At 37.6% G+C, this 26,711-nt stretch overlaps 1 protein-coding gene across 2 annotated transcripts in view; it reads left to right on the top strand.

Annotated features, from left to right (window-relative positions):
* The window catches only part of EDRF1 (erythroid differentiation regulatory factor 1), a 43,363-nt gene that overhangs the window by 9,342 nt on the left and 7,310 nt on the right, over positions 1–26,711 (top strand). Inside the window, exons 6-24 of one of the 2 annotated variants that reach the window (XM_060768615.2) lie at positions 2,572–2,731; positions 5,555–5,656; positions 5,931–6,052; positions 8,098–8,209; positions 8,578–8,725; positions 9,044–9,152; positions 10,710–10,821; positions 11,911–12,171; positions 13,660–13,731; positions 13,835–13,985; positions 14,920–15,108; positions 17,297–17,497; positions 17,602–17,820; positions 19,623–19,846; positions 21,765–21,923; positions 23,625–23,774; positions 24,992–25,145; positions 25,314–25,429; positions 25,664–25,830. In XM_060768615.2, coding sequence (XP_060624598.2) covers positions 2,572–2,731; positions 5,555–5,656; positions 5,931–6,052; positions 8,098–8,209; positions 8,578–8,725; positions 9,044–9,152; positions 10,710–10,821; positions 11,911–12,171; positions 13,660–13,731; positions 13,835–13,985; positions 14,920–15,108; positions 17,297–17,497; positions 17,602–17,820; positions 19,623–19,846; positions 21,765–21,923; positions 23,625–23,774; positions 24,992–25,145; positions 25,314–25,429; positions 25,664–25,830 — 2,928 coding nt within the window. The remainder of the gene's footprint in view (positions 1–2,571; positions 2,732–5,554; positions 5,657–5,930; positions 6,053–8,097; positions 8,210–8,577; positions 8,726–9,043; positions 9,153–10,709; positions 10,822–11,910; positions 12,172–13,659; positions 13,732–13,834; positions 13,986–14,919; positions 15,109–17,296; positions 17,498–17,601; positions 17,821–19,622; positions 19,847–21,764; positions 21,924–23,624; positions 23,775–24,991; positions 25,146–25,313; positions 25,430–25,663; positions 25,831–26,711) is intronic. The other variant, XM_060768614.2, reaches the window with a different exon arrangement.

Raw genomic sequence — 26,711 nt, 5'->3', positions numbered from 1 at the left:
TCTGAGGTAGCAAGCAAACTATAGGGCACACTGAAAGGAAAATGTTGGAGAGGCCTGTGAGCACATAGTGCTTTTTGATCCAGCTGTAGTAGTGAATGGGGGCCCTTAAACAATATGATTATTTGAACATCGCTTACTTTTGATATAATATTTTTCTAAGGAACAATTGCAAGGTCTAAAGGATGAATATTACCCTAATATTGGTCTTCAAGAATCAAGCTATCTTTATTTTATGCCAAAATTCTTCAAACTATTTGAGATAACACTCTTGATAGAGTGGCAATAGGTGTTCTGGTTCAGACAGATGAAGATGAAGAGATTGGGGTTTCAGAGCCTGGGAGAATGATAGATGAGGGAAAGTGGGGGATTTCAGATCAAGATTCTGTCTGTGAGATGGAGTTTGAAAGTGGAACTGTTTTGGAGTCCAGCAGACAGGGAGAGGACCTTTCACCCACGAGGAGCTTAGCAACTCCTGATAAAGACCTGACAGACCAAGATAGCTCATCCGAGGGAACAGCTGGATAAGACAGAGATACCAGGCTGCATCTGAGGGGGAGAAACCTCAGTCACAGGCAATCCCAAAGAATCAATGAGAAAGAAGCGCAAAGAAAGGATCCTTAAGGTCAAAGAAATGCCTTCATGTTTTGTATCCCTGAAATCAGAGAATGTCTCGTTGAGATTTTAGATCAGGTAATGCTGCTGAATAGTAAGGATGACCAGCTCATGTTTTACCTCCTGGGAGTTTTGATTCATGTTTTAGGAAGGTCTTACAGTCTTGTTTTTTTATGGATTCGTATTCATGTTTTGATACTTGTTTTCCATGGTTTATGCTCATGTTATGATTCCTGTTTTCCTGTACCGTTTGGATTATTGCCTTTGAAGTGTTTTTCATTCCTCATCAGCTTGGCTGGGGTTTTACTTCTTGACCACCTTTCCTGATTACCTGTTGGATTTTGCCTTCCTTATTGCTTCTGGTGATTTTTCTCTTTTTATATGAACTTTCTTCAATAAACTGTTTTACTATTAGTTTTGGATTCCTGGTTGATGCTAAGGGCAAGGTGAACTCTGGCTGGGGTGCAATAATAGGATTTTAGGCTAGACAGGACTACTGAAAAACAAATACAAACAAGGTATTTGTATATCTGTGAACCTTCAGGATTTGCTAGACTACACACATCTTCATGTGCCTACAAACAAAATTCTTGCTAGGCCCAAGTTTCCCAAACAGGAAGACAATGACTGTAATGTCATAGAGATTGAAAGAGAATGGAGGGGAGGAACAGATAGTGGTGGCCGTGCAATGTGGCAACTAAGTAATCTACCTGTTGTGCTAGATTGAATAAATGATGGAGTCTCACGATTTTAGTTGGAACACAAAGAGCTGTTTCAAAAGTGGCAATTCTTGTGCCCCTGCAAACCACTGAAACTAATGAAACATATTTAGCAGCAACATCTCCTCCAATAAACTGTGCTTTGCTTCTCCGAAACAAGTTGGTAAGACAAAACTAACTAGCTTTATCAATCTCTATAAAGGTTCATGCTGCTTGCCTTCTGAAAGAATATAGCAAGATATTGGTGGAGCAAAAGCATAGGCTTCATAGAGACGGAATACTTTTCCCTCTTAAGTACTCCAAGAATTAGGAAGTCAGTGATGCTTAGAGAAGTAAAATAGAAAACTAGAAGTGATGGGGATACAGTGTCCTTTACTTAAAGCAACCCAGAGAAAGATCTGGCTACCTGGCAACCTGAACAGAATTACTCCTGTTAGGGGTTTTGGTATAAAATTGCAAAGTGTCTCGTTTGTTTGTAATAATAATGAGCAAGTTACTCACTAGAATGACCCCTAATTTAAAGGGAATCAGAATTATAGAGGGATCTATAACAGTTTTTTTTCCTTGGCAAAATGCCCTTCAGTATGTGCAGGGTATTTTGGCCGAGCGTGTTCACTGCTTTCTGCTTTTGGCACTGCTGATTCATGGCAATATAATCCAGGCACTAAAGTCCTCTTTTTCTTTCTCTTTCCACTGTCCCCTGAGGCAGTTGGTCATTATGTTCGGGAATTACAGCATTGATCATGAGTTTTGTAGGAAAAGACATTTCATGTGACAGCAGCATGTGTGTTAGAATTATTGAACTGAAGCCACTATATTAGTAAATCTGCTTCTAAATCCACAAAACTGATGTTACTTCAGTGATGTAGAAGAATGCAAGGATATCTTTTAAATACAATTTGTGTTTTCAAATGGTTGGTGTGGATGAGATGTGGAGAAACAACAGATATATTTGTTGATGTACTGAAAGTTTAAAATGTCAGAACTATACCTTCCAATATCTTTGTAGCATTGCAAAAATATTAAAAATTGTTCATCATGGCAATCTCTACTGCCAATATTATGAAATGATGCTGTTCTATGAAGACGTATATGTATACGAAAATAATGCATGAAGAACACTGTAGATGTTTCCTTTAATTGTTTATTATTTCCTTTGATGTTAAAATTGTAGCAAAAAGCTACATTGTAGACTTCAGATATATTTCAAGTGAAATGTCAATGTTTGTCTTGCTACTAGTATTAATGGTGATGAAGCTGCTCAGCCTGTTCCTACCTCTGAAGAACAACATCAAGAAGAAACGACTGAAGATGAAACTGATGAAGCAGGAAGGGTTTCTTGGCCAGCCCCTTTTGAAATGCCTTCCTCACTTTCTGAAGATGCAAGCACTTCTAATCAGGTTAACATGGCAGCCATATAAAAATAATACTTAATAATGTTTCGTTGGCATGTTTTTAAGGATGGAAGCTGCATAGTAAAAATGAAAAGCACTAAATTCTCTTGTGCTATCTAGTTCAGGGGCTCTGAAGTAGTCTTTTTTGTTTTTGGTTTGTTCTTGGTAGGTCTTAGTTTACTTTCCATACATAGTTACTGCTTGGTTGATGGTATACGAATACTCAGTCCAGCTTCAGTTCAGGGCCTTCGGAGTTTGGACACTGAGAATCAACATTGCTGGGCAGTTAGTAATTCTGCAGGCACCCCTCCTTTCCATAGTTTGTTGTTGAAGTCAAAAGAAAGCAACTGTCAATTGCTCATTTTAGTGGCCGTTTCTTTGCTGGCTAGTGAGTGTTTAAGAATTGCAGCAGCAGCTCGTGGTGGTTTCTGATCATAATTACGACTTTGTTTACCCAAGTGAATTAGCAGCAATGATATCCATGAGCAGGAATACTCGTTTATACTACCTTTTCTCTCATGACCATAATTGCTGTTGCTATTTCTGCAATGCCTCTGTGTTTTTTTCTACTCTGGTGACTGTTTGGCAGGAAGTAAGCATTTTCTGTCTGTCTATCTGTTGGAAGATGTCTCTTGCAATTGTGTGAGTGTATTTGAGAGGCCTTCTAGATAGCATGCTGCTGGGATGCTCCCTGCTGTTCTCAGTAGTTTCCATAACCTTTATCTTTAGTCGGACTAAACAGAGAGGAGGCACTGTTCTTGCACTACTGTTAGCAACAATGTGATGTGGTTGTATGCTTCCACTGCCTCCTTCCTCTCCAGTCTATTCTGATGCAGTTGTAGAGGAACACTATTAATGCAGTGAGCAGAATGGGGAAATTCATGTGTTTGGCCCCAGGCCAACCCAGGTTGTACATTCCAGTTTTGGAGGCTAAATCATATTTCAGATAGAAATTCTTTTGAGTAAATATACATAGAACTGGACAATTTGTTCTCCCTCTCTCTCTCTCTCTTCAGAATAATCACAAATTGTTATAGCTTACCAATGATCAACATTCTACTCATACAGACACAAATTCCTGAGAATTATTTGAATTTGCTAGTTTCTTGTTGGTTTTTGTTTGGTTTTCATAGCATCATATTCAGGTCATAGTTTCATCTGCACAAAGTAGTAACTTGATTATACATTTCCCCGTGTTATCACAGAAGCAGGCCGATTATGTAGTCTTTGTCTTACTCTGAGGATGTGCTGTTGATCTTTATTGTTTGTAACTCTTAAGACTGGATGTTAATGAACTTCCTTGATAGAGTAATATATAATCTAGTGTACATTATTCTGAGTCATAGAGGAAGGGTGGAATACAAATATAGTAAGGAACTAAATAATATTTAGAGAATTACTAAAGATATGGAAAGATTAAACATTTGCCATAAATTTGATTTTGAATTGTTTGATACTATCAGAATAAAGATGGCTTTTAAATATAATGGCCAAAACCATGAACATTAAACTTCATTTGTCAAAACTAACAATTTCTTTTTAAAAACGTTTCAAGTGAATTATCTCTCTGATGTTCTTTGTCAGCTTTAGGTCTCTGATTTTGTCTCTAAAGCGTTCCCTCTAATTCCTCCACACACATTTTGTTCCTTCTGTTTTAGTGTTCATTGTCCTGTAACAGATAGAAGATTCCTGTTTAGTTCCTTTGAAAATTCAGCAAAGTAGCTATCACAGCTCAATTGCCTCAGGGCTTTTCCATCTTCTGTCCACATCATTGGTTTGTCAATCCTTGTCACCTTTCTCTTGTCTCAGGTTTATTAAAGACTCTCTATACAGAAATCCCATTGCTTGTTTAGTAAATCATCTTGTACCCTGTTGATGTTAAATAAACTGCTGGGAGAATAATAGTGGCCTAGAGTGCTGTGAAACTGTAAAAATGAAAGACAATCTAAGTTGAATAGAAGACATTTTTCAATAAGACTGCTAGAAATCTTAACATAGATGGATTCTGATTGGAGTATTATGGCAAAGGCTCTTTTTCCACAAACTATTACATTAATGATACTGTAGAACTACCCTTTTTTTAAAAGTAGTATACAAAATGGCAAAAAAAAAACAAACAAAAAGAAATTGCTCATAGGACTAACCATAAATAAGTATTTATTAGTTTTAGCTGATTTATAGATGTTATAATTTGAGTGGTTTGAGGCTGGAAGATATTAGAACCTATATTGAAAGGAGTGGATTATAAAAAAACTTTCCTTTCACTATATAGATGTATTGAAAGATATAGATACAGACAGTCTCCTTGTTATGAACAAGATAGGTTCTGTCAGTTTGTTCTTAAGTTGAATTTGTTTGTAAGTTGGAACAGGTACGTTTTTTTATTTAGATAGCATAGGGAAGGGTTAACACTCCTGTGGTGTTTGTTTTGCTGTCTGTGCCACTTTTCAGAAGATCTTGCCTTACTTTCTTTCTCTGAGAGAATTGGATTTTTTAAAAAATTGGCTTGTTGTGGAAACAAGGACTGGTAAGAAAGCTTCAGTGGAGATACCTTTTCACCATGATGCCTCTTTCAAGAGTGAATTTCCCTTCCAGAAGATAGATTTCTTTCACTTCCTCTTGTCTCACCCCTGTTTTTAACTATGAGTAATTTGTAAGTCAGATGTTTGTAACTCAGGGACTGCCTGTATAGATAGATAGATAGATAGATAGATAGATAGATAGATAGATAGATATCATTTGTCCAGTGTGCAGAATACATTCTATTTAAAACAACCTTCTGTAATCTCAGCAGTAGAATCACTTCTTATATCCTTGTGCTTTTCACAGGGCAGTGTGCCTTTTGAACCCTCATATGTAGTGGGGCATGTGGCCTCAGCCCCCAAAGAACAAAACCTAACTACTTTGTTCAATGACGGGGAAAACAGTCAGGTATGGTTTTATGTGGCATCTGAGCTGAGCAGTATAATCTCCTTACACAATTTGATCTACAGCACAGCTGAGAGGAAGAAAATCACTTATGTCCATTGCTTTATGACATCTGTGGTCTTGATCTTTATGCTTAGCATAGTTATCATCTGCTGTTTTTTATTTGCTTCCTCCCTGCTCCCCATTTTGATTTCTTGTAAGTCTGTAGCCTGTGTTGCATTGTTCCATGTGTAAAGACAAAAGCTATTCATAAACACTCTCGTCTTCACATTTCAAGGGTCTTAAAAATGACTTCGTTCGTAACATCTTGTGGACGTTTGAAGATATTCACATGTTGGTTGGTTCAAATATGCCTATATTTGGGGGAGGAAGATACCCTGCTGTGAGTCTACGTCTCAGGTGAATATCTAATTAAAGAAGGTGCAGCATATTTTATAAGGTGGACTAACTTGTCTTTTTCTTTCATATTTTGCATCAAACATAATGATTAATCATGGCTCTTATGAATTGACATAGTATTCATGGGGTTTACATGAATGCGTAGTTCTTGGTTGACTCATTTTTGGGAAAGCTACTGACTTTTGGATAAGAATTAATTTGGGCAATTAGCACTTAAAAGAAATGAGCCTCTTTCTGTTTATTTGTTTATCAAAGGGAATATTTTTGTATTTATTAGATTAAATGTGTATACAGCGTGAATCATCAATAGATAATAATACTAATAATAATCTATATGAATAAAAATGTAATGTTCGTTTGTGGAATTAACATAACTCAAAAACCACTGGATGAATTGACACGAAATTTGGACACAATACATCTCTCAGGCCATGACTCATAAAAACACTGAAAAACACAGCATAAGAGACTTAAAAAGCAAAAAAAAAAATACATTACAACGCATGCTTAAAACCACACATATATATACGCAAACACACATATAGACACATACACACATATATATATACACACTCAAAACATATCTACACAGACTGGGGACAGCTAGTAATAATATAAAACTTGATTTATAGACCACCCTCTCTCCCGAGAGGACTCAGGGTGGTTTACATAGGCAAACATTCAATGCCATACAAACATCTCAAAAATATTACCAAATAATACAAAATAATGACCAAAAGTTTGTGACAAAAGAGAAATTAACATTGAAATAGAAAACAGAATATGAATAGTCAAATAAACCGAATTATACTAATAACATAATTAACAATTAAGATATAAACCCTGAGAGAATGATTAAAATACTTTAAAATGGCTATCATGGTTGTTCTTTCCCATGTATTATGGATTATGAGAACGGATCTGATTTCACTGAGGCATTATGTTTGTTTTTGTTAATTGTTGTTGATTGATGTTGTTGATTTTGTTGTTGCATTTGTTGCGTTTTTAACTGCATTGACATTGTTGTGATAACTTGTACCTTGTAAACCGCATTGAGTCGCCTGTTTGGGCTGAAAAATGCGGTATAGAAATAAAGCAAATAAATAAATAAATAAATGTACCATAGCAGCAATGAAATGCAAATAAGGTAGCCAGCATTCTGATGGAATTAAAAGTGCCCTAGTCCTCCTCTTCTCCATATGCTAAAGTGCATAAGTATGTTTTCAGGAGTTTTTTTGAAAGAGAGGAGGGTGGGGTCTGTTTTTATTTCTTTAGGGAGGGAGTTCCAGAAACAGGGAGCAATCACGGAGAAGGCCCTCTCTCTCATTCCCACCAGCTGCGCTTGTGATGTGGGTGGGACTGAGAGCAGGGCTTTATAGGTAACAACCAGCACTTTGTATTTAGCCCAGAAGTGGACCAGCAGCCAATGGAGCTGCCACAGCATGGGAGTCATCCTATCATGATACAGCACTCCAGTTTGCAATCTGATTGCCAGTCTCTGCACCAATTGTAACTTCCAAACTTCAAAGGCAGCCCCATGTAGAGACCGTTGCAGTAGTCGAAACAAGATGTGACTAAGGTGTGGACAACCAAGGCCAAGTCAGGTGTCTCAGGGTACAGGCGCAGTAGTAGTAAGAAGGTGCTCCTGGCCATCGCTGACACCTTGGGTTCCAGGATCAACGGTGAATCCAGGATCACCCTCAGACTGTGGACCTGTGTCTTCAGGGGAGTGTGACCCCATCCCACACTGGCTGTATTCCCAAACCCTGATTGACCTTACGACTGATCACATCTTTGTATATATGTATAGCTTCTTCACAACAAATCTCAAAATGTTATTTTAAAAATACAAAACACAGTAGGAAAACATTATTTTTGAAGTGCCTTTTGTTCATTTTTGTGCCTATTGTTTTTTTAACTTTTTGATGTGTGTTGTATGTTAGGATCTAGAGGGTTTTAAAGTTACTGTATAATAGTTTGATCTTAATGGATTTGGTTATCTTGTTCATTATCCTGGAATGACTTTGTAACACTTCTGTTTGTAGGGATAATAATAAGCCAATCAATGTACTAACAGGCATTGACTATTGGTTGGACAACTTGATATGCAATGTGCCAGAGCTTGTAATGTGTTTCCATGTCAATGGAATTGTTCAGGTAAGTTCTGAATTGATTGCTTTCTTTGTTGTCAGTAGAATAGTCTATCATGATAATTAAGGGAGAGATTAAATATCATTGAGCACCTTGATGGCAGCCTTTCTGGCACACAATTCTGTTGATATTACAGATAAAATGATTGTCTTATTAATGTTTGTTCATTGTATAAATATATTTGGACAGAGTAGTGCTACAAAAGTTACTATTGCACATGTCAATAATTCCAACATTTTTGTATTTGAATCTTTGGTTTTCTATTCAATTTCTGAAAATCTGGTAAGATAATTTTAAAACTCTTAGAAAAATAAGAGTTATCATTTGCACTGCAACGTATTTTTTCATTTGTGAAATTTATTCTGTTTTTTCAGAAGTATGAAATGATTAAAACAGAGGATATACCTAATTTGGAAAACTCCAACTTTTCTACCAAAGTAATAAAAGATATTGCTCAAAACATTTTGTCTTTTTTGAAATCTAACTGTACCAAAGAAGGTCATACATACTGGCTATTTAAAGGTGAGTATTTCCATAAGTGGTTAAGAAAGAATGACTTGTGTCTGCCCTAAAAGCCTCATTGCTAAGCATCTGACAGTACAAAGGGGTGTTTCTATCCTCAGCATATGACAGAGTCCTACTCTTTATACAGCTTAGGTTCATCCTACAGCAGATTAATATTCCCCTATACTAGGGATATTATATTGTGCTACTCATCATATAAGAAATTCACACCAACATTTCTTACAGTAGAAGCCTATTCCTCTCCCTTCCTTCCACTGCAGTTCCTAGAAGCTGTATTTTTACCAACCAGACTGATAAAGTTTTTTTTTCTTTCAGCAAGTGGAAGTGATATAGTAAAACTGTATGATCTGACAACTTTGTGTGAAGAAACGGAAGATAAATACCAAAATCCTTTTACAATGCCCGTTGCAATTCTTCTCTATAAGTAAGTACGAGTACAGGCAGTCCCCAGGTTACAGACAAGATAGGTTCTTTAGGGTTCTTAAACTGAATTTATAAATCGGGACAGGTACATTTTAAAGTGTAATTCCAGCCATTTTTATGTTTTGGATAGCATAGGGAAGAGTTAACAGTCACCTCTGTGATATTCGCTTTGCTGTCTGTTCAGAAGATTTCACTTCACTTTCTGTCCCTTTCTGTCACTTTCTGGATTTTGGAAAAAAATATGGCTTTTTGTGGAAACAAGGATTGGGAAAAAAAAAAAGCTTCAGTGAAGACAGTTTCCGCCCATGATAACTCTTTCAGGAGTGAATTTCCCTTCTAAGGGGTAGATTTAATCTCATTTTCTGTTGTCTTGCCCCTGTTCTAAATGATGAGTTGAATGTAAGTCGAATTAACAGCTAAACATCAGAGAGGAAGAAACCAGGCACAGATTAACAACTCCCAGCAACAGATTTTCCCAGACTCAGGCAGGCCTTCAAATGCTAATGAAGGTGATTAGCTAACATTCACACCTAACTGCAGCAGGGAAGAGCTCCTTGCCCCACCCCAACCATTCCACAGATATATAAACCCATTGTACTAATTGCAACAGACCCTCTGAGGATGCTTGCCATAGATGCAGGCGAAACGTCAGGAGAAATGCCTCTAGAACATGGCCATATAGCCCGAAAAAACCCACAAGAACTGAGTGATTCCGGCCATGAAAGCCTTCGACAATACATTGTAAGTCGAATGTTTGTAACTTGGGGACTGCCTGTATAGCATATTGCATATCTTTGCATTGGAGTCATTTTCATATACCTCATTAAGGGCACATCTACAGTTTTAAATAAGTATTGAAGGAAGTGGCTTTGCTGTGCTGATGAAACCTGTTTGAGTTCCACATGGTGATTACATGACTTACAGAGCAATGGTGTGCATTTAGGGGTTCCTTTCATGTGCTTTTGTGGGAGTTTATTGAGCCACTACAGTTTTAAGCAAGCTTCAAACTGCATTAAATGGTCAGTATAAATGGATCCTATACCATAACCTAACTGCAATATTTGAATGCAACATCAGATTGAGCCCAAGAGGTTTAAGAAACAAAGGCAACACTTGCTGTGAACACGACTTTAATCTGGATGCTGTTTTAAGCATGTGAGGTTACTTTTGTAGTACATAATAGAGCAATCTTGGACGGGGATAGAGATATGGAGGAGTTATCATCACATCCAATTTCCAGCTAGTTTATGCCAACAGGGCCAGAAAGTACAGAGAAACAGGTCTGCTAGATATCTCAGGTGGATCTTTTCATTTTCACCTGAAACTGAAAGCAGTTGGGTAAAAGAAGGATTATCTATAGCAATTTCAATTTTGCACAGCTTTTTATTGTAAAGTATAACTTGAGTTGGTTCTGCCTTATCCTTATTTTAAAGTCCTTTATTACCACTGACCCAGCAAAGAGGAGTACCTCTGACAGTAAAATAGACGTGTCTTCAGATGCTTTTTGATTGCCATCGACATGATTTTTCACTTTTTCTTTTCATCTTCTTTTCCTTAGAGTTGCTTGCAATATGATGTTGAAGAAAAACCAAAATAGGAAACATTATGGTACTATCAGAACATTACTCCTTAATTGTGTGAAGTTACTAGACAAAGGTAGACATCCGCAGGTAAGAATTACACAATTTTGTCATTCCTTAGTTATATCTAATGAGAAATCATTGCTTGGGAGAAGAATGTGCGGTAAATTAATTATGTAGTAATAATTTGATACCAGTGTACCAATAATTTGATGCCAGGCCTTCCATGCCTGAGCAGTTGGAAAATTCTTCACATACATCAATTTTCCTCTCTTGAGATGAGTTTGAATATAACAAACCTTAGCTTCCTGCAGTAGTGAACCTTAGCTTTATGTACTCCCTCCTCCATGATCAAATGGATGTGAAGCATATATATTACTTACCGTATATACTCGAGTATAAGCTGAGTTTTTCAGCCCCCTTTTAGGCTGAAATAGCCTTCCTCAAGCCCACATCACAAGCTTATACTCAAGTCAAAGTTATTTATTATTTTACTGGGTTATTATTATTTGACTCTATTATTATAATTGCATTTACATTACATCAGTACATTCTCCCAGGTTTTTTTTTTTTTTTTTGGTGGTAAAAATTAGGTGCCTCAGCTTATATCCAGGTCGGCTTATACTCGAGTATATACACAGTATATACACAGTATATTTGAACTGGGAAATCAGTTTACTCTAAACCTGGGAAGATAAATTAGAGCTTCCAGCTGTTTCAGAAGTTTACATTATTTTGGTCATGCTGATCAAGCCTGATCAGAGTTACAGCCATAGACATCAGAAGTTATAAAATTCCCCTGGATTGAACTATTCATGGGAGCGGGGAGGGGTTGTCACATGGACTACTCTTTGATCCTAGCTTGTTTCATTAAATTGCAATTTAGGTATAGTTTATCTTTTTTGAAATTTACCAAACTGCCTATTTAAAACAAGGAAATTATTGTTTCTCATTTCCTACATGTGATTGGCTGAAAGGTTTGTGATCTAAAGACCCATAACAACAAACCATAGCATTGTAACAACATACTATCAGAACATTACTCCTTAATTGTGTGAAGTTACTAGACAAAGGTAGACATCCGCGTATGTAAATGCGCATACGGTACTAAAAGTTGTAGAAGAATGACTTTTGACATTATTTTAGATAACTGATCTCTGTTTTTTTTTTTTCAATAAGATCATTGCTTCAGCAAACTACATGCTCTCAGAACTTTTCCAGCTAGATGAACCAAAAAAAGAAGGAGGTGGTGAGTTCCCTTTAAATGGTAACTCTGATGAAAGCTACAGTGAGGAAGAGGAGGAGATGCCAGATAGTGATGAAAATGGTTCCTATAGCACCAATTCAGATCCTCCTGATGACAACAAAGCAGTTGCTGTAATCAAATCTGTTGGAGAATTGTCCGTTCCTGAAAAATACAAATCCACTCATCAAATACGTGTAAGTGATGCCCAGTACTATTTATCAGTTTAATTTCATATTGAGTAACATTTGTAGAGTAACAATACTGTTTAAATGAGCAATTCCTTTTTGTTAACATCAGGGGAACTGTTCTCTCCATAAATGTGAAATGTGTAGAAATACCCACATTTACTCGAGTCTAATGCACCATTGAATCTAATGCGCATCTCAGTTTTCAGAACCCTGAAACCTAAAAAAGTATTTACCATATCATGCGAATCTAATGCACACCCTAAATTTGGGGAGGTAATTTAGTCAAAAATGGTGAGCATGAGATTTGCATAAATATCTTTAAAGTGAAACATTTTTCTTAGATTGTATCTTTACTAAAAGTAGAGTGGTAAATGTTAAACAATCTATTATTGTAAAAGCATTACTAGCTGCTTCTTAGATTAGATCAGTTGATACTCTACTGTCACTTGCCCTGCTACTAGACTTTTTTGGAGTGAAGTATTTATTCTCTTCTTGGATAAGTGCTTTGTTTTCCATCTTATCAGAATATTTTGTAAATCCAAATATATAATTGTTCATGAGAGTTTTGTGGCAGAATTCCAATTTTCATTTTAGAATTAGTATTAAAATGCATTACAGACTTTTTTTTTTTTGTAAATGTCTGTCTGGTATTTCACCTTTCATAAAAGATATTAAGAATGGCCTTTGGTCCCCATCATTCAAGTAAAGCAATGGGTTCTGTTGCATTTCTGTCATATTGTGTAATTTGAAGGTCTTTATGACATTTCTAGTGAAAAGACTTTTTTTGTCTTTTCTGTGTTCAGTGGAGAGAAAATATATATACATACCACCAGATCAGAAGGAGGTGCCACATCTTTCTGGGCTTCTTGTTTTTCAGTCTGGGCACTGCATATAAGACCTTCACAACTAGTAAAGGGCCAAAATTAGATAGGCTAAGTCTCTTTCATTCTCCTTTCCTTTTCTCCTTCCTTCCCCTTCTCTCCCAGGAGTCTAGCTATTTGAGGAAAATATTTAAGGAGCAGTGTGGAAGTGTGAGGAAAATAGCTTATGTCCAACTTTGTGAATTGATGAAGGACTTCAACATCTTTGAAGCTGCTGTTTGGTGATTCTTTAAATGCTTTCCAAAGATATAGCTGTTACAGGAAATAGAGACTCTGTCATAGCCTAAAAAGGAAAATAAATAAATAACAAGATGCACTTATTTAGTGTATCTAAAGAAGTAGATTAATGTCTACAAAACCTGTGCTGAAATTAGTTTTTGAGGTATTGCTAGATTTCTTTTTCCCACAACTGTATTTTTTTCCATTAAATGCTTTTGGTCATTAGCTTAGTATTCTTGGCCTAGTATGACGCTAAAAGCCTTGACCCATGGCATCTTTTAAAGTTTAATTTTACTGAGAACAGAAGTATGTTTTTTATTTGCTTCCCATGAAAATAGTTTGCATAATTTTCCACTGATTCAACGAAGTATCTTCTTTTATCTTTCCTGTAAAGCCTAGTTGTGCATTTCCAGTTTGTCACGACACTGAGGAACGGTGCAGACTAGTACTCAACTATGTTCTTGAGGTAAGTTTTCAAACTAATTCTTTGCAGTGCTGTGACTTCTCAGAAATGATGTTATCCTGATACTCCCTTTAGACTCGAAGTTTTTTTTTATTTTCTTAAATAGGGCTTGAAATCAGTGGACAGTAGCATCAAAAAAGAAGGTGATCTCCCTGCAGCAGACCCTAATACTCCTATTCCATTAAAATATGAAGATGAATCAACAGGGGTTGGTCCCGAGTGTCTTGAAAAACAGATGGCATTGTTTTTAGACAAAAGTAAGTTTGTCTTCATACCTCCTTGTAGTCTTATGTAGCTGGTAAAATTAATAGTGAAGTAAACTTAAGTGCAAGCTAGTTTTTTAAAGAGGCTTTAATTTCTGTAGTTAAACAAGTGTTGACGATTTTGCTTTTTGATACAGAATCCTGTTAATGTACAATGCTAATATGTATGTAGGGATGGCAGGATGAAAGACATTATGGCTATTAAAGTAGTGAAGCATTGAGAAACTGACTACTGAAAGCCATCGGATTTTCATCTGGCTTCCTTTGCTACTGCTGCCTGACTCTAGACAAAGTTCAGCCATTAGCATAGGGCACCAACAGTATTTTGATCTTGTTTTTTGTCTGCTGTGTTATAATATATATTGCTACTAAAGTATGTTAAGAATTAGATTATTACTTTGGTTTACAGTGATAAAATGCTTTGGTTTGTTGAGGAAATTCCTCTCTGAGATACAATCAAATTTTGTGTTTTCAGAAATGCTGCTTTGGCACCATATAAATTGTTGGAAGAATCAGTCTGATCTCACCATCTTGAGTTTGATACTCAGCTTAACCTGTGATCTCATGGCCAGAGCATTTGGCATAATTTTGAACTCTGTTGTGTCTTTTGCTTTGGCTATGTTTTTGTACTTCCTAGCCTGATGGAGGATTCTGAAGAATTTGAACGCTTGCTTGCTTGCTTGCTTTTGTGGTGATTCTATAATTGTGGCATGTTTTTCACTCATGGACCAACATGACCAGCAATTGTTTTTTCATCTAAAATGTATTTCATGAGTTTATGTTGTTTTAGATAAATGGAAATATCATAGAAGAACAGAGTAGTTTTATTTGAGTGAGCACCAATGTATTCCTGTAATTAAACTATACAATGTGAACCAGTAGTACTCGAATATTATGACAAATTAGATGTTTTATTTTTGAATTACAGTGGGCTCATTTCAGGAAGTTAAGAATTCAAGTCAGTCAGGGATGATTCCTGGATCCTGGCAGTACAAAATGAAACTTCAGCTGATTTTGAAATCCTCAAAGGCTTACTATGTCCTCTCTGATGCTGCTGTGAGTCTTCAGAAATATGGGAGAGCATTACGATACATAAAACTAGCTTTACAATGCCATGGTAAGTTGGAATATTTTAACTCTCTCTGGAGCACTGTTTCTTAACCTGTGGGGCCCAACCCCAAATGGAGACCCCTGAGCCTAGTGTTGGGGTCACATATTTCTCCTGAATGTCACCTCATGGCTGTTTTAGACATTGACACAAATATGTTAAGTGTTTAAAGTGGACTCTGCAGAAGATGCTTCATCTGTACTTCATAAAAAGGAAAATTAGCCTGTTTAGCAAGCCTTGCAAATGCTGGTTTGTTATCAGTAAATGGTTGTTATACCTATTTTATATACTAGCTTAGGTACCCGGTAATATCTGGGTTAGGTCTTTTGTAACGATAAACATTAGAAGTAGGCATTGTTTGTTTTGGGAGTTTATGAATGGTTCCATTAGAAAATGTGTAATGATATGGGTAAACTGGAACTGTCATCATTCTCAGTCTATTCCCAGTCATGGTGCCAAGTTTGGTCCAGATCCATAGTCAGTTGGGTGCACGGTATTCTCCAGATGTGGATGAACTATAACTCTCAACCTTTGAGGTCAAATGTCTGAGGCTCCCAAACTGTTGAAAATTCATATACCATATCTTACTAGATATTAAGTTGCCTTACATTAAGTTGCCTTACATCGCTGAGCCTGGATCCCCAGGTTTCAGCGGTGACCAGGGGAGCATTTGCACAGCTTAGGCTCGTGCGCCAGCTGCGCCCGTATCTTGGGAAGTCTGACTTGGCCACGGTGGTACACGCTTTGGTCACATCCCGCCTCGACTACTGCAACGCTCTCTACGTGGGGCTGCCCTTGAAGACGGCCCGGAAGCTTCAGCTAGTCCAGCGCGCGGCAGCCATGTTGTTAACTGGAGCAGGATGCAGGGAGCATACAACGCCCTTGTTGTCCCAGCTCCACTGGCTGCCGATTTGCTACCGGGCCCAATTTAAGGTGCTGGTGCTATCCTACAAAGCCCTAAACGTTTCCGGCCCAAAATACCTTGCGGACCGCATCTCGGCCTACGAGCCCACGAGGACCTTGAGATCATCTGGGGAGGCCCTTCTCTCGGTCCCGCCTGCCTCACAGGCACGCCTGGCGGGGACAAGAGAGCGGGCCTTCTCGGTGGTGGCCCCCCGGCTATGGAACTCCCTCCCTGCTGAAATTAGACAGGCGCCCTCCCTTATGGCCTTCCGTAAGGGCCTGAAGACATGGCTCTTCGAAAAGGCCTTCAATTGAGTGCTATGTTATCGGTAAGACGACCGGAATGGACTATGACTATGAGATCGATTATGACCCCAAAATAAGACGAAGCGGATTTTTAGTTTAATTAGATGTTTGTATTAGTAAGATGTTGTGTTGTGGTCTTGACTCATTGTAAATTGTTGTTTTTTCTATGTTTTGTACACCGCCACGAGTCGCCCTAGGGCTGAGAGCGGTGGTTAATAAGTGCAAGTAATAAATAAATAAATAATAAATTACTATATCCAGATGCTGCAAATTGCACAGACCACCTATTGCAATGTAGCCTGAGCCCTGCCACATGCACAATGGAGGACCTTCTTATAGCAACACCAGAGGCACTCCAAGTGGCCAGCTACTGGTCAAAGGACATTTAGTGTAATTCCAAGTTTTTAAATTTCGGTTGTGTTTTTAAATATATTACAACTATATGCTCAGTTCACTTCTCACACGATAAATAAATAAAATTATATCCAGATGCCATTATTCTAAATGTCCTTTGACCAGAAGCTCTCTTGGAGTTCCTCTGGTATCCCTGTGAGAAGGTCCTCCATTGTGCATGTGGCATGGCTCAGACTGGATTGTAGTACGTGGTCTGTGGTTTGCTCTTCTCCACATTCAGATGTTGTGGACTCGCATTTTGTAGCCCCGTTTCTTAAGATTGGTTCTGCATCTTGTGGTGCCAGAGCACAGTCTGTTCAGCTCCTTCCAAATCACCCAGCTTTCTGTGTGCCCAGAGGATAGTTTCTCATCCAGTATCAGCCACTGGTTGAAGTTCTGGTTTTAGCCTGCCATTTTTGGACTGTCACTTGTTGAGGTGTTCCTGCAAGTATCCCTATAGATCTTAGAAAATAAGATCTTACTGAAAATAATAGAATGATATGAAGACACAATACTTGTTTGTGTGGCTTTGTACCAAAAGGCGTTCTGGCATCCAGTGTTCACCACTTTCTTGTCTTACTTTCCCCCCAACCAGATGCCTACTGTTGCCTCTGCACGAACATGCTTTCTGAAGTACTCCTGTTTCTTTGCCAGAGTTTGACTCTTTGTGGCGATATCCAACTAATGCTGGCCCAGAATGCAAGTAACAGAGCTGCATATCTTGAAGAGTATAATTATCAGACAAAGGAAGATCAGGAGATCCTGCATAGCCTGCAAAGAGAGTCCGGCTGCCAGGGTAATAATGAGCAAGCATTTGGATGAGAGCCTCAGAGAATTTCTGACACATAATGGCAATGTGGCAAAAACATCTAGTTAATGTGCCTGGTTTTTCTCTTCTAGTATTTTCCTGGGCTACGGACTTGTCTACCGATCTGGAGTGCCAACTTTCAATTAGCTGCAAGTGCTATGAAGCAGCTAATGAAATCCTGCTTTTTAGTAATTTAAGAGGGTTGAATCCAGAGCAATATATGCAAGTAGTGAAGAGAATGGGCAACATCCAAAATGAAATTGGAGTGTTTTACATGAACCAAGCTGCTGCTTTACAGAGTGAAAGAGTGGGCAAGTATATGCTTTTCAATCAAGAACTAATTTTCAAGTCAAGGACAATAGATCGTATAATTGGGGATACATCTGATGCTCATCTAATCCATGGTTACTTATAGTAAAATAAAGAACCAAACTGTTTTTGGGCACTGTTGTATATTGTCTATAGTTAATTGATATAAAAGCCCTGAAACAGCTTTTTTCACATGGCTCTATTACAGATTCAATAAAGTTGCTGCCAAGCATTATAAATGTTTTGGGAATAGCTTGTGGGAATTTTCTTTTTCCACTGGCACTTCTCTTGAATGTTGAGGTGTTTTCAAATCATTATTTAAGCTAGACGCATTGGTAGTGATAAAAATAACTACTGTTAGTGTTGCTATAATCTTTGTATTTCTGTAGAGAAGTTGACAAAGAGGTTTTCACTTGAAAAGAACATGATTATGATATTGAGAAAGAAGTGCCCTTACCCATAAAGAGTAGCCTGTATGACATCAGTTGTGATGTGTATACTTGCTTGGCAGTAGCATATTTTTAAAATATTGGTAAAACATGAAGGTAGATTATCAATGTTGGGTTGCAGGTTTGATCAGTATCATAGATAATGATGGGTGAGCAACAGGAACTTGGTGTGGCCCCCTTCATCTTTCTAGTTTTCCAAAATCTTTTGTTCCCGCTGCAATGTTCACTTTAAGGTGTCTTCCTACCAAACAAGGTGTCTACTCTCCACATGCTGTGCGTACACATGGAAGCTACTTGTAAACCAGATTAACTTGGAGCCAGGAGCTCTTAAGTAGCACACAGAACATACTTTTACGTGGCTTTCTCTATGAATTTTGTCAAATTAAATGAACAACAATGCCCCCTTTTACACTGCCATATAATCCAGATTATTAAAACAGATAATCCACAATATTTGCTTTGAACAGGATTATGAGTCTACACCGCCATAAACTTAAGTATAAGCTGACCCAAATATGAACCGACACACCTAATTTTACCACAAAAAACTGGGAAAACACATTGACTCGAGTATAAGCCAAGGTTGGGAAATGCAGCACCTACTGGTAAATTTCAAAATAAAATTAGATACCAATAAAATTACATTAATTGAGGCATCAGTAGGTTAAATGTTTTTGAATATTTGGATAAAACTGTAATTTAAGATAAGACTGTCCAGCTCTGAAGAAATCATTATTTTAATCTTCTTTAATGTAAATGTGCTTACGTATCCTTCCAAAAATTATAGAGAGTAAAATGATAAATGTAATAAAAATAATAGAGTAAATTAATGGAAATGTAATAATAACAATAATAAATAGGGTAAATTAATGGAAATGTAATAATAACAATAATAGAGAAAAGTAATAAATGTAATAATAATAGAGTAAACAAATGTAAAAAATAAGAATAAAATTATGTAAATGTAATAATACATAGAATAAAATAATAAATAGAATAATAATAATAACAGAGTAAAATAATAAATAATTTTGACTCAAGTATAAACAAGGGGAGCTTTTTCAGCCTTAAAAAAAAGAGCTGAAAAACTCGGTTTATACTCAAGTATATACGGTTTGGATTTTATATTGCAATGTAGTAGGGGCCAATGCCCAACAAAAAAGTTCATGATGGAGATCTCTAGAAAAGCACATTTTGTCAGTTGTTTTGTGTATATATTTACGTTTTGGTTTTGATGTTTTTCTAGAAAATATTTTTACTTACATTTTTGAATGGCTTTTAGCCAGTTGGGCAGTAAATAGTCTTAGTATTTCTGATTGAATTAAACAGGCCCTTTTTCATTTGCTCTGTACTAGAGAACAAAACTGTATCTGCAGCAGAGCAGCAACTTTGGAGGAAGAGCTTCTCCTTTTTTGAAAAAGGGATTCAAAACTTTGAATCCATTGATGATGCAACCAACTCTGCTCTGCTTCTTTGCAACATGGGAAGGCTAATGAGGATTTGTGCTCATGCTCATTGCGCTGCTGGGGGAGATTTTAAAAGAGAATTTTCCCCCGAAGAGGCTCTTTATTACAATAAGGTAAATATCTTCCACTCAGCATGCATTTAAAGTGATTACAATTCCTAGGTAGAATTAATTGACTGCTGAATTTTTCTACCATAGCATATGTTTACACATGGTATATAATTTTTTTAATTATATGTTCAGATTTTAAAATAAGTATGTATCCCATATTTTATTCAGGTTATATATCCATCTGTATATACAGATGACCTAAATCCATTTCAATCTGATTTCAAGCCTGGCTATGGAAGAGAGGCAACTTTGGTCATCTTGGTGGATGACCTTTGCAGAGAGCTAGACAAGGGGAGTGTGCCCTGTTGGTTCTCCTGGATCTCTCAGCGGCTTTCAATACCATCGACCATGGTATCCTTCTGGGTCATCTTGCTGTGATGGGACTGGTAGGAACTGTCTTACAGGGGCTCCAGTCCTTCCTGGAGGGCCGTACCCAGAAGGTGATGCTGGGTGACTCCTGTTGGAACCCCTAGCCATTGTCCTATGGGGTTCCTCGGGTTCAGTTTTGTCTCCCATGCTGTTTAACATATACATGCAACCGCTGGAAGAGGTCATCCGGAGTTTTACAGTATGGTGCCACTAGTATGCAGATGACACCCAACTCTACTACTCCTTCCCACCTGATGCCAAGGAAGCTTCCCTGACCCTAAACCATTATCTGTCATCAGTAATGGACTGGATGAGGGCAAACAAATTGAAACTTAATCCAGACAAGACAGAGGTACTCCTCAGTTGGAAGGCAGATCAGGGAATAGGGATCCAGCCTGTTCTGGAGGGGGTCACACTCGCCCTGAAGACACAGGCTCGCAAGTTGGAGATCCTCCTGAACCCAACTCTGAACCTGAAGGCCCAGATATTTGCAGTGGCAGGGAGGACATTTGCCCAATTAAAACTTGTGCGCCAACTGCACCCATTCCTTGAGAAGCCAGATCTGGCCACAGTGGTCCATGCCTTAGTTACATCCTGTCTGGTTTACTATAACTTGCTCTAAGGGGGGGGGGGTTCCTCTGAAGAGTCCTTGAAAACTTCAGGTGGTTCAAAGAGCCACAGCCAGATTGCTTTTTGGAGCTGGCAACAGGGAGCGGGCAACCCCCTTGTTGCAGCAGCTCCAGTAGCTGCCAGTTAGTTTCCGGGCACAATTCAAAGTGCTGGTTATGACCTTTAAAGCCCTAGAGAGTTCAGGTCCAGGCTATCTGGGTGACCTCGTCCCCTTGTACAAACCTGCCCAGGCCCTGAGATCTTCAAGAGAGCCCTTTCTCTCGATCCCACCTCCATCTCAAGCTCAGTTGGTGGGAACAAGAGAGCGGGCATTCCTTCTCAGTTGCTGTCCATCGACTCTGGAACTCTCTGCCCAAGGAAGCCAGAATGGCCCCCTCCCCTTTGTCCTTCCGACAGCAGGCTAAAATATTTTTATTCAGGGAGGCTTTTAAAGATGAAGGTGTTTAATCAGGGGGTGCTGTGGTTTTTAACTGTTTTGATGGTTTTAAACCGTGAATTTTTAGTGTGCTATGTGTTTAATTGCCCTGACTCCCCTGGGGAGATAGGGCAGAATATAAAGTTATTTAGTTATTTAGTTATTCTATTTTAATGTTTGTATTTTTGTATATTTTAAATTGTACACAATGCTTTTATGTCAAGCCACTTTGAGTCCCCTTTGGGGAGATAAAGAGGAGTATAAATAAATATTTTACATATATATACATAATTACACACACGTGTGTGTGTGTATTTGTAATGATGGCAATATTATTGGGAGAGTCAATGTGGTGTAATGTTTTTTTCTAGTCATGTCATTTCTTGGTCACTGAACACTAAAGTCAAACCCAACAAGTTGTAAGCATAACCCACCATTAGTGTTCAAGATGTATGTATATATAAATCTGTATTCACTGGCTTTTTTCCTGCACAATTGAATTTGTAGGCTATTGACTACTATCAGAAGGCCTTAAGATCACTGGGTAAAAGGGAAATCCATGCAGCAGTCTGGGATTCTGTCAACTGGGAATTGTCCACTACTTATTTTACTATGGCAACTCTGCTTCAAGATTATGCTCCATTATCCAGGAAAGCTCAAGAACAGGTAGCACATTTGAATTTATAATAACATAGATTGACAGTTGATTGTTTCTTACAGTGTGGGTCCTGACCACAAATGCTGTCTCTTTAGCTCAGTGGCGGGGTCAAGAAAAAATTGGCAACAGCAAATGGTTTCTAAATACCGCCCATTTACTTAAATCTATTAGTAACAACACTTCAGCTGTACTACACAAAAAGGAAAATCAGCCTGTTTAGCAAGGCTTGTACATTCTAATACCAGCTTTCCATACCTAAAATAGATTATGAGATATAGAATATAAGAACTAATGCAAGTAGTTAAATCTGTAAGAGGGTGTCTGAATCATCTAGAAGCATTAAAAAACTAGCTTATGTCCTGGAAAACTGATAGATGATCAGTACAGTGTAAATCAGTGGTTCTTAACCTGTGGTCCATGGACCACCAGTGGTTCACAAGAACTAAAATATGATCTGCAGCCTCACAGTTACTACACCGTTGCAATGAGAGTGACAGGTCTCACAAAACCCTCTTACAGTGCCTAGGCTTATTAAATATGGTTTTCTGTGGGCGAGCAGATGGTGACTACTGGATGGCATATGTTCTGCATCAGAAACTAGAGCTGATATGGTCTATCCAATGCAATTTTCTGAATCAGCACCCCAAAAAATCAAACTGAATCTAAAGTTGACCAAAAACCGATTTGTAACCCTTTTGGTACTAATGTTGGACAGTGGTCCCTGGTCAAGTGGTCTCTGGTCAAAAAAGGGTTAAGAACCACTGATGTAAATAAAGATAAAAGAGGGGGAGTTCTCTGGAAATGAACCCTGCTGGCAGGACATTAGGTGACAAGTGGTGACAAGACTTTTAAGTGCACTCTGAAAAAAATACCTGTAATGTACATGGCATCTAGATAACAGATGTGTATTCAAATTGGACAGCTGACAAGTTGAGTGAGTGTAAGGATGCGATAAAAAGAAGCTGGGGAATAGCTTAACTGAGGTTATCCTGAAGAGAGGGCAACCATATTATCTTCTGATGCTCCTAAGAAACTAATACCCTGATAAAATGCCTGGAAATGCTGCCCAACATGTTGTTATACTGATATTGACAAGATAAGATAGACATAAAATATATGTTCCATTATGCTATTAAAATGTAACATTAAACTCTTGAGTGCCTTTCTAGTCACATAAGTTGGTATAGATGGTCTTTTGTGTGATGTTGTCTATTTGTACTTTATTGATGTTTGCTTTCAGCACCTTTTGGCTTTACGTATTGCATATTATATTTTTGAGTGCTATAAACATTTTAGATGTATCTGTTTTGAGTGCCATAAACTTTTTAGGTGCATCTGTTTAGATTTTTGTAAGTGACTTTGAGCCCCAGATTGGAAATAAGGCAAATTATTTATTGTAGTTGTTGTTGTTGTTGTCATTTTTAAAATGTTCCCTCTATGCAGGTGTTTGTCAGTTTGCATATATGCAAACTGATAAGAGGGGATTTGGATCATACATGCCCCCGGTTATCACTAGCAAGCTTTCAAAAACTTGAGTATAGGAGAATACTCCTTGTGCTCAGCTGAATGTAGTTCCATAGTCCTATGATTGGGAACCCGTAATAAAGCCAGATTCACCCCCAAAAGAACACTATAACTCTGTTCAAACATGGTTAAAGAGTCCTGTATTTGGTTGAGTACATTCTGAAGATTTTCTGTGTGTGTTTTAGATAGAAAAAGAAGTTAGTGAATCAATGATGAAATCGTTGAAATACTGTGATGTTGATACAGTATCTGCACGGCAGCCCCTTTGCCAGTACCGAGCAGCTACGGTTCACCATAGGCTGGCTTCCATGTATCACAGCTGTTTGAGAAATCAGGTATTTAAGAAACTGTGGCCTAATGTTCGTTTCTGTTGATTATGTTGATTTATTAAGACTCTGCTGATTTAACTTTTTCTGGTGGTCCAAATTTCATATATGTCAGTTGTGTTGAAGGAAAAGCATTTTGTTAAGAATTGTTTAAGAGACAATAAATTAAACGAATAAATAAACTTTCACAATACATTCCTTACTTGTATTTTCATAGTTGCATTAATACTGCAATGCCGATCTTCCCAGTGTGAATCTATTTATTGGTGGTAAAGGTTTCCCCTTGACATTAAGTCTAGTCGTATCCGACTCTGGGAGTTGGTACTCAACTCCATTTCTAAGCTGAAGAGCCGGCGTTGTCCGCAGACACCTCCAAGGTCATGTGGCCAGCATGACTGCATGGAACGCCATTACCTTCCCACCGAAGTGGTACCTATTAATCTAGTCACATTTGTATATTTTCAAACTGCTAGGTTGGCAGAAGCTGGGGCTAACAGAAGCTCACCCCGCTCCCCAGATCCGAATCGCCCACTTTTTGGTCAGCAAGTTCAGCAACTCAGTGCTTTAACCCGCTGCACCACTGGGGGCTCCAGTGTGCTAATCTGAGTCCCTCTGGAGAGATAGAGTGGGATGTAAATAAAGATATTATTATTTATCTATTTATTTGATGCCAGTGGTATAATTACATGACATTTTTCTTACACTGAATGTAGTAGTAGCTTTCAGCCAATCTGTAAAAAAATATCAGATGTGAGTAGTTCCAAGGAGAAACAGATTCCATAGGTTTCCTTTTGAGCACTTACTTTTTGTAAGTAACACTATGCAACAAAATTTGAAAAAATTGTGTTCCTGATTTAAAAGTGATGTTTCCTGTTTAATTGTGTGTAATGTACTTACTATGAAAGTAGTTGTTATACCTTTTTGCCACAAACTATATTGGATTGTTTGAGACTTGATGAGATTGTAATTGAAAAACTATAGCAAAATGTGCTGCAGGATGTCCCACAAAAACAATGTTTTTGCAATTTAATGAACTTTTCCCATGTTTTTATGATAGAAATAATTAGGAAATGTCATTTATAACCCAGGAACAAAAAATGTGTTACATAGCGTAATTCAGAGGTTCTGTCAGCATAGGACAAAATATAGGGGGAAAGTAGAGATGTTATCTGCTATAATACTATATATAGCTTTCTTTTTATTCATAACTATAAATTTTGTTGAAGGTTGGTGATGAGCATCAGCGCAAACAGCACAGAGTCCTAGTTGACCTTCATTACAGTAAAGCCGTGAAGTTTTTCCAGCTGCTCAAGGATGCACCATGTGAGCTGCTTCGTGTGCAGTTGGAAAGAGTTGCCTTTGCAGAATTTCAGATGGCAAGTAAGTTGGGTGATTGCTTTGTTTTGGATGAGTATTTTGGTTTCTTGCCATACAATGGAATTTACTGTTGCTTTGGGGAAAATATTTTTTCTCAGAACATTATCAGGCAGAAAACTACGTAACTGAGAAGTGTTCCATTTATTAATGTTTTTCTTATTGTAATTCTAGGTCAGAACAGCGCAGTTGGAAAGCTGAAGACTTTATCTGGGGCTTTGGATATACTGATACAGACTCAGTCTGTATTTCAGCTTATTAGAAAAGAGCTTGCTGCTGAACATGAACAGGTATCTATAATTGTTGAAAATCATATGCATGTTGTCGTGTTATATGATCAATTGCACGAGTTTAGGGTTGTTAGTTATGTGGAATTAACACATAACACATAACTACTCTATTGGTTTTTAAATCCTATAAATAACATGTTTTAAACCCTGTGTATTCACCCATTTTAAAAGTACCCCAAATATAACTCCTTACATTGTTTAGATCATGCTTTCAAAAATGCCTTTTCTGTATAGGGACTTGAGGATGACAAAAATAAACTCGAAAGAATGCCTGTTGAAGACTCCTCCACTTGCCTCAATAAGGAAGAAGTACTAAAGCTCCTTGGAATATTTGAATCTCGTTTGTCCTTTCTCCTCCTTCAGTCCATTAAGCTGCTTACATCAACCAAAAAGAAAGCTGGGTAAGTGCTTGCCAGCATATAGTGCAATTTTTCCCTATTTCCCAGATGGAGCATTGTATTCAAACAAGTCTGGATACAAAGAAAATAACCATACAATGAAAATATTGTCCTGAAAACTGCAGAGTTCATTTAGCACTATAGTAGGTGTGGTCTTGTGTAAAATCCCACAATAATTTGTATAACCAAACCTTCTTTACAATTAGCTTTTGCTAATTGGAGTATTCAGAATGTTCAGAGAAAGAGACGAAGGGAATTGTTGTTGAATAAAGATTATTTAATATAATGAAGTACCATATATACTCAAGTATAAGCCAACCCGAATATAAGCTGAGGTACCTAATTTTACCACAAAAAATGGGAAAACGTATTGACTTGAGTAGCTACTTGTAAATTTAAAAAATAAAAATATATCCCAATACAATTACATTAATTGAAGCATCAGCAGGTTGAATGTTCTTGAATGTTTACATAAAACTGTAATTTAAGATAAAACAGTCCAACTCTGATTAAACCATTATTCTAACCTTCATCAATGTAAATGTGCTAATGTATCCTTCCAATAATAATAGAGTAAAATAATAAATGTAATAATAATAATAATAATAGACTAAACTAATAGAAATGTAATAATAACAGTAATAATAGAGTAAAACAATACATGTAATAATAAACGCTGCTCATAAAAAAAGTGAAACCAGGGCCAAGTGATGGCTCTTAACTGATAATGCTGTTCATTTGAGATGCTCTTAAGTTGAGGTTCCTCTGTACCTAAGATTCAAAAGAGGAATGGTCCTTGTGTCTCCTTTCCCTATAGTAACTGACTACATCTCACTCTTTTTCCACCCATAACCGTATTATGCCTCCCAGATCACTTTCTCTGT

This window comes from Anolis sagrei, chromosome 3, assembly GCF_037176765.1.
Source record: "Anolis sagrei isolate rAnoSag1 chromosome 3, rAnoSag1.mat, whole genome shotgun sequence".
Classification (NCBI taxonomy): Eukaryota; Metazoa; Chordata; class Lepidosauria; order Squamata; family Dactyloidae; genus Anolis; species Anolis sagrei.
The sequence above is the reverse complement of the archived record's forward strand: the minus strand, read 5'-3'. Positions and strand labels throughout refer to the sequence as shown.